General features: G+C 33.0%; 1 protein-coding gene across 1 annotated transcript; it reads right to left on the bottom strand.

Moving 5' to 3' along the window:
• Nucleotides 1–3470: 3470 nt before the first annotated feature.
• Nucleotides 3471–9021, bottom strand: LOC127724217 (uncharacterized). The gene has a single exon (XM_052231115.1). The coding sequence runs from the start codon at nucleotides 8996–8998 to the stop codon at nucleotides 6377–6379; it is 2622 nt and encodes an 873-aa protein (XP_052087075.1). The 5' UTR covers nucleotides 8999–9021; the 3' UTR covers nucleotides 3471–6376.
• Nucleotides 9022–9244: the final 223 nt, after the last annotated feature.

The raw sequence follows: 9244 nt of genomic DNA, 5'->3' as shown, positions 1-9244 counted from the left end.
TGTGGAAAGTGTTTTGTTTTTTTTAACATTTGGTAACATATGCCTCTGTTAGGGACAATTTTTTAATCATAAGCTGATTATTTTTAGATTTGTCATGGTAAACCTGCAAGGGACACAACTCTTGTAGAATGAACATTGTAAAATAGCTAGTCTGTATTGAATTGTTGTTTGGTATACATTTGGTTTTGCATTATTTGTTGTGCAATTTCGAATTCGACTTCTTTTCAAACATTGTATAAATTTAAAATGTAGCTGACTTTGACATTGGTATTCATACTTATAGATTTTTTATGAATTGTCAAACAAACGCGATTATAAAGCAATAATTTCAAACAAACAAAAAAAAGAAATACTAACAGGAAGATTCGAAAGGTTTCAAACATGTAGAAACAGTCTCATGGTTTAAATAAGATTTGGATTTATATATATATATAAAATAAGTTTTAATGGATGCTAAACATCCAGCCACAAATATTACATACATATTCAGGATGATAACAGGTTAATAAAACATGCTTATGAGGTAACTGATAATCAATATAAGACAATTTATTGATGTATAACTCACTTTTACAGTACTTTTACCATAAAGAACCAGAGAAACATCTTCAAATAGAGATGACCAAGAACAAAAAATGATATGTCAATGAGAGCAACAAAGACAATATTTCATTTTTCCTAGTGGCTGCTTCACATAAAAGTCTTGTTGTATTATCACGTTTATATCACGTGGCTTTATATTAAACGTGAATATCACGTTGTATTATCACGTTGATATTATGTGGATTTATATACAACGTGAATATCACGTGAGACGAACGTTTATTTCACGTTGTGCTCACAACGTGAATATTACGTTTCTGCTCGTTTCACGTTGTACTCACGTGGTGTGGACAACGTGAATATCACGTGATTCCCATGTTAAAATCACGTTGGAAAAAATTGCCTGTGTAGCTCTTCCAACCAGAAGTATCGAAAATATTACTCTGACAGTACAGAAACGTATCAGTACAGAGTTGTCTAATGTGTCAAATGTCTCTGGTTGTTCACTGCTTCTTGGTGAAAGGATAGTATTTACGTATTTCTGGGACGACAAAATAAGAGTACTCAAGTCTGACGGATCGAAAGATTTTAAAATAAAGAAATTCGGTCAACCGTTGGATGTAGTATTTGTTGGTGATGATTGTATTTCTGTAACTTCCGGCGAGTTAAATCAGATTCATATAATAGATTTAAAAAAGCAAAAACGGAAGAAATCAATAAAAGTTGATCGCATACACTGATGGAGTAGTTTACAAGGATGGACAGATGATCAGTCTGAGTGAACAAACCATTACCAATGTTAGCAATACCGAACTCCCAGATTTTGCGTACGTTACAACATTCGGCGACAAACTGTTCTAAACAAACCACACAAATGACAGTGTAACTTGCTGTGGTTACCATGGTACCATACTGTGGACGTTCTGTAATAAAAATATTCTGCTGTGTCCACTATGTATCTCTGTGGACAATGATGGTAACTTGTATGTAGCCAGTCATAGTACTCACAATGTGGTCGTTATCTCTCCTGAGGGACAACACTACAGACAACTCTTGTCAAGAGAAGATGGACTGAGATGCCCACAGGCTCTGCATTAGGATACATCTACCAATAAATTGTTAGTTGCTAGTAAATCCGATAAAGCGTTTTTATATGATGTGAAATGATACGAAATGAAAGTTGACTTTACCAGAATTCGACTTACCTTATTTAACAATTTGTTTATCTGGATTACTATCATTATTTTAAATAAAATGTTTTAATTCAGTGTAATCTGATTTTGTTCAAAATTGTTTAATATGTTAATTAATGATCTGTTAACCCTTCCAGAGGTGATGATATCACCCGCGGTATTTTGCGGGGTTCATGTTGCCCAGTCTTAATTTTGTATGTTGTTTGTTAATTGTTTGTCGTTTGGTGTTTTTCAAGTTTTGCCATTTCGTTGTCGTGTCTCTGTAGTATCTGTTGTCTCTCTTTTTAAGACCGTTATAAACATGTTCATTTTTATTTTCGGAATCATTATTCAATCTTTGATGGAAAAGTTGTTATACTTAAAAAAAAAAATTGTTGGATTGATTAAGAAAATTGGTTCAATTTAGAGAAAAACAGGATTTGGGGCACATGCAGAGCAAAAAATCAAACAGACAAACATCAAAGGAACTGCACTTTTATTGCGTTTCGATATCCCAAAGTAACAGTGCGGCTTCAACATGATCAATAAAAGAATCTCACCTCACTGCAAGTTAAAGACGATTCCCTGCACCGACTTGAGCGGAATTATTTGCTGAGTTAATTCCGATAGACTTTATAAGATGTAACACCACAAAATTCGGCCCGGTCGAATGCACATACCGGAGAGAAGTACGTTTATAAAAAAATAGTTTTTACTCATTGATGTAAATATCACACTATGTAGTATATATTTTGGTAATTTAATTTGTTATTAAATGAACAGTGTAGTACAGGTGATCCTTGTAAAACATTTTTTTACCAGTAATTTTGAATAATACAAAAATGTATGAATGAATTCCTAGGTTCAGGACATATATTGCCAGATTCTAAGATAGCATAAAATAACCAAACTATAATGCAAAGTCACACTTATTTTCCGAGATAAAATAAAATATTTACGAATATGTTTTACTTTAGTTGGCTACATTGACAAATAAATTGTAAAAGGTTACCAGTTCAACACGTTAATAAGATCTTTGAATACTTTTTGTATACATATTAACTTTTTTTATCAGTTATTCTTAACCATACAAGATCATTGTTATTAAGAAATGCACACTTACGGTCCTACAATCTGTCGATACCTATTTTTTAGTATTGCATGAGTTCACATTTTTCTCTGACTATTAATGGCGTCTTTTTCTAAATCCATTGGATGTTCGATGTGTACTGATTGATGTTTTAGTCTTGGATATGTGATTATTCTATAAGTTTGTATTGGTTTTGAACTAGCTGTCAGTCATTTGTGAGTACTTAGATCTGTGCTTTTTTGTTGTGAGGGATGTATACATTTCCATGTCACGTCCGATCTGTATTGTTATTAATTGTTTTTCTGCTTTGAATCGATATGCTTGTACTGTTACACCATTGTACCGAGTTAGGGGGAGATATTGGTACCAGCCAACAATATATTTAACCCCGCCACTTTATCAATATGCTTGTCCCAATTTATAAGCATGTGTAGTTCTGTGGTTATCGTTGGTTTATATCTGTCATTTTCGAAATTCGTAAAAGCTTAGGTATACAGTGAGACGTTGAATTGCTTCAAATTTGTCATATCTAGGCCTTGTTTAGCCGACTATACGTTATGAGTGTTCTTGTTGTTCGAGATCGTACGGTTGCCCATACTGGAGTACGTCTACTTCATTTTATTATATTTCATCATATGAAATAATTATTAGATAAAGTACATAAACACAATTTAAAATTATAATTAAACAAAGAAATTCAAATACTTGAAAATAACATAATAAGAAAAAAAACATTAACAAATGTTAAAGTTTCGTTAGATAAAGTAAAGAAAAGCATATGAAAAGCATCATGCGATAGAATAATACCTCTAGTAAAGTATCATTAGAAACATTACATAAAAACATGTACAAAGGCGTCATTTAATTAAGTATATGTAAAAAATGTTAAAAGTACCAACGATAAATTGAAAATATCCACTAACATAAATACCAGTGATGATAGAAAACCAATGGTAAAAACGCAAAAAAACGCAGTAGCAGTAGGTACTCAAAGTAAACAAATTAAAGTCTCTAATTAGAAATCGGTGGTAAGAAAACCACGAAATAATGCACCACAAGGAGTTAGCAGCCAATATCACCACTGAACACCTGTTAATGTAAACCCTGAAAATCAAATCATGACAAATAAAACAGACAAAAGAAAGGCGACGACCCCCACAGATGAATACCATAAACGTACAGGTACTGCATAAAGACAATTAAAAAGTAGTGCAAGACTGTATCATAGTATAGTTGTATCAAAATTATGCATTATAATATTTCACAAAAATTTATAAAATGTATATAATTTTTATTATAATTATTGAAAAATAAATAAAATATGAATGTGATGTGATAAAAGATTACGTTCAGTCAAAACGATTCGACAAATTGAAAGTCAAATATATGTTTGTTGTGAAAAAGGAAATATTCCTACCAGTCACTTGCTATTGTAGTACATGTATCTATTTTAATAGAACTAATGCGTCAATTGTTTTTTATCGAATCGCTCTAGGTGTAGGCAAATATTTGCCATTCTCGTAGATAAACACAATATCATATTGACGTAAAAGAACGGAGCAAACTGAACTAGTGACATACTTATTTGTAATAAAGAATTTGATAGGTTTGGACGAATGTAAATGATAATAATACTTCAATGTAAAAGACAATTTGCTTATAAAACATTTTATCATCGTTTGTTTATGTTTCCCTGTTTTGATGACTCTCGGTTTCACAATCCTGAATTTTCCTATATGGGTATATTCTTACGTCATACGGGATAATGATCGGAACATATTTAAACACGGGTGTATAATCAAATAAAGGCAACAGTAGTATATACCGCTGTTCAAAAGTCATAAATCGATTGAGAGAAAACGAAACCGGGGTACAAACTAAAACTGAGGGAAACACATCAACTATGAGAGGAAAGCAACAGACCAACAGAAACACTGAAGTGCAACAAAAAACAAACGATAATGCAACATACATAGAAACGAACTATAAGATAACAACTGCCATATTCCTGAATTGGTACAGGTCATTTTAAGAAACAATGGTGGTTGAACCTGGTTGTGTGGCTAGCAAAAACCTCGCGCTTTATGGCAATGTTAAATATACCGCTTAAATGATAACATTACATGACAGGAATACAGTACGAATAAATGCAAGTACACTCAGGACAGAGAAATACATAAATGAATAATATAATAGTACATTTCGACATGTTAACCACATAATAAAAACGAATACATAAAATAAATTTAAGACAGTACACAAACCAGCATAAACGCTTAAAAGCGTTTAGGCACGTCATATTATAATGTCAGTTTTTTTTCTCATTTGACGTACCAATTCGGTGCTTGATACATCTCATTTGGTACTGTCACAACCGATGATTGTAAATTGGTACAACGACAATTGAAACATAAATGTGGTCATCTGTGACATACATATTTCAAAACGGTCAACAGAATACTAATGACGCCAATAGAACGTTCGGTAAAAAAATCAAGTTACCACTAGATATGCAAGTTCAATAGCTCCCATGTGTAAGGACAGGTGTCGAATATCATAGATAAATACTCCATTTTCGGACAGTGCTAAAACATTCATACTTTGAAATGGAAAGTGACAAGGAAAACTAAAAATCATCGATTTTACATTAAAGTTAAGATTCGAAACAAAAATGTGTTTAAATCATCGTAAGTAAAGTACATAAGGTATAACATGTATAAGTTCGGCTCAAAGATAAAGGTCTTGTGGTGTCCTCAAATTGCTCACGTTGAATAAAATTGAGAATGGAAATGGGGAACATGTCAAAGAGACAACAACCCGACCAAAGAGCAGACAACATCCGAAGGCCAACAATGGGTCTTCAACGCAGCGAGAAAATCCCACACCAGGAGTTGGTCCTCAGCTGGTCCCTAAATAAAATTGTGTACTAGTTCAGTGAAAATGGACGTAACACTAACCTCCAAAACATATAAACTAACTAAAATTATAAAAACATACAAGACTAACAAAGGCCAGAGGCTCCTGACTCGGGACAGGCGCAAAAATGCGGCGGGGTTAAGCATGTTTTGTGAGATCTCAACCCTCCCCCTATACATCTAGACAATGTAGAATAAAGAAACAAATTGCAATACGCACAGTAAAACTCAGTTTAAAAGAAGTCCGAGTCCGATGTCAGAATAGGTAACAAAAGAAACTTAGCAAAATGACTATGATACATAAATTAACAAAGGACTACTAGCAGTTCATGACATGCCAGCTCCAGACCTCAATTAAACTGATTGAAAGATTATGTCTTCATATGAAAATCAAGTACAATCCCTCCCGTTAGGGGTTTAGTATCATACCATCATAAAATATATGAGAAGAACATAACCCGTATCATGCCAACAACTGTCAGCTCAACTTAAATCTGGTTTTTTATAGTTGTGAATTGGCAATCATACAACATCACCTTATTTTTAAAAATATATCATGATAGAATATTCACAAGTGATAGTACATTCAAACAAGTCAAATCATCATTATTGAACGACATATGTATGATTAAAAAAGTGTAAGCTTTAACACATCTCTAAACCGTAGTCTCCCGGTGAATACTTCTAACGTTATACTCATCATTACGATCTAATTGTTCCTCAACATTTCCTTTTTTGTCGCGGTCTTCTTCATCAACTAATGGTTTATCTTTTGTCACACCAAAATCAGCAATGGTCCACCATTTTTCATCCTCTTTAATTTTATTATCAAATTTCTTCTTAAATACACTCTTCACACTTACTTCACCACTGTCTGTTAAATCCAGTGACACATTTCGTTCACTGTCGTTGCCAAAATATATATCAACAAGTTCATTTGCATCTTTCTTGTCAGCTTGTGCAAATACAATATTAGTTTTCATCAGAATCCATGGTACGACTCCACCGGCAAGCGTGGCTAACAACTGATTAGAAAAAGATACGTTGTATGAATCTCCAAATGCTAAAACAACAAGCGTCACGAATATCAAGAACATAAAAATTAAGCTCAAACGCCTCATTGCTACACCGAAGTGTTTGCTTATCGGCCCTGGACCGTCAGGTATAATGTTACAAACTTTGAAAAAGAATTTTTTCGTTATGTATTGTTTATCAAACCTATCTAACAACAAAATGACGCCATTTGTCCTGTATTTTAGAACTCTATCATGGTTATCAATGTTTATTTTCCGTTTGTTTTTCTGTTTACCGATTTTATCATACAATATTGTTTCTGAACCTTTAACCTTAAATGCCATATTCTCTTGTTCGTTTATTTGTTTTTTGGCTATGTTATCCACGTGTTGTTTATTTGCTCCGTACATGATGCGCTGAACAGCTTTATTGTAGCTCTCATAAATCTGACAAATTCCACCAAAACATCTACGGTAGTACAACCATGCTAATGAAATTGTCGATATGTACTGCATGGCATGTGATGAATTTAAAATTATTCCCACCATGGTGTAGACTCCTACCTTTATCAAAAATATTACAAGTTCAACTATCAACAACAGAGATGACAACATTAAACACAGTATAATAAACATTAATCCAATTTCTATAGTTGAAACTGATAAACTGTGGTGCATTTTGTTCTTTTCTTCAACAGAGCAGAAATCTCGTAAATTGAAGTAAGAAGTTCTCTTTCGTGTGTATTGTAATTTCCTTAAATTACAACTGAACGTACAAAAAATATTCAGAATCATACTTGAATAATTCACTGCGATGTAAACGGCTGGGAAAAGATAGTAGGCAGAAACTGCAACACTTGTAGGCACAGTATATATCCAGTACGGGAAAACAAAGAATATCCCAAAAATTCCCTTTTCACTGAAGGGGTGCAATAAAACTTCTATAAGCCATCGGATAGATTTTTGCGAAGATCGACAACAGATACCGTGAAAACACTTTGTTAAAATTTCTCGGACTAAACTCTTGACATTCTTGAGTAAAATTACACTTGTAAGTTCTAGAGAGATGTAACCGAGGCAAATGAAAGCATAAGACAAAATGAAAAGAATATGTAAAGGTGTTCCGTAATACGCTATACTGTGTTCTATACGAAAAAGTAAGTTTTTGGTTTCTGCTGCCTTGTGTCTTGTTTCACGTATCTCATTTTCGTAAACATAGAAAATACTTATACGAATAACCCACGGTAGGCATACGGCTAGTGATAAAATTATTCGAAGAAGAAAACGAAATAATTTATACCATTGAAAGTTTATCCTGCTTTCCAAACATTTACCAAACATATTTGATTTACAACATGTGGCAACGCCTTCCTGATTTCTTATGCCGCATTTTAAGAATAGATTGTATAATATTTTAGAAAAACTGATAGGGTTTTCATTTGCGCTCAAAAGTTCGTCGGCCCTGACGTCGAAATATATATTTGAGAATTTAAATTGATGTGTGTCTTCGTCATTTTTTGTTTTAAGTATTTCTTTAAATTTCTTCATACCGATCAACATGTTCAATTTAGTGTATGACAGAAAAGTGCTTTTCCCATTCATTTGTTCGTTAATAAAAAATCCGGGTTTTGGAGGATTCTTTACTTTCTTTACTTCGAAGGAGGAGTGGTGATCATGAAGACAAAGCACAAACCTTTTGGGACAATAATCCGAATCATACAAAGATGACGGGACCAAAAGAGGACAATACAACACAACAATAATAATTACAATGTAAGTGCAATACTCTAGAGCTATCATCCATTTGTTCTTTAAAACGGGATTACATTGCATGTTTCCATTTTGGTCATAATGACAACATTCGTGATAAAATATTGCGTATTGTGATCTACTCCCGATATGTTCGTTACATATTTCTTCCTTTTCTCTTGTAAAGTTGAGCAAAAAATTTCGGAAAACCAGTTCGTATTCCTGTTCATTTAACTTTTCCAGGCAACCTTGCGGTGTGGATTTTAATGATATTGAAGTTTTTTCTGTTCTATAGCTCAGAAGCGACAAAGAAAGCATTTCGAAGAATGGTTGTAATTGCAGTAGTCCTTTCCCCTGAGATCCCGAGATACGTTTCCACTGTAGTGGTTGAATTAAATCACTATTTTTAACAATGCATTCTGGAAGTTTTGTGGATTTTCCTAATTCAACTGTTATAGTCAATAGCCTTGCAGTTTTTAACAAAGACTTATTAGTTTGTTTTAAATGCTTGAACATCAAAGAACATTCTTTTATCTTCATTGAATCTGAAAAATATTTTTTTATATAACACCGAAACCAAAATGTCATATATCTATATTTCATAGGTAAACATACTTTCTCATGACTTAAGTTTTATCGAATAATATTAAAATCAACATGTTACATATGAAACGGTTAGTTTTTTAGTTTGCTTTTATTTTGAATTGTGACAGGTAATGGTATTTCATATCGTATTATACGGTATGATTCTGCCCTTTACTA

The sequence above is a fragment of the Mytilus californianus genome, unplaced genomic scaffold, assembly GCF_021869535.1.
Source record: "Mytilus californianus isolate M0D057914Y unplaced genomic scaffold, xbMytCali1.0.p SCAF_14, whole genome shotgun sequence".
Classification (NCBI taxonomy): Eukaryota; Metazoa; Mollusca; class Bivalvia; order Mytilida; family Mytilidae; genus Mytilus; species Mytilus californianus.
Note: the sequence above shows the minus strand (reverse complement) of the source record. Positions and strands in the feature narration are given on the sequence as shown.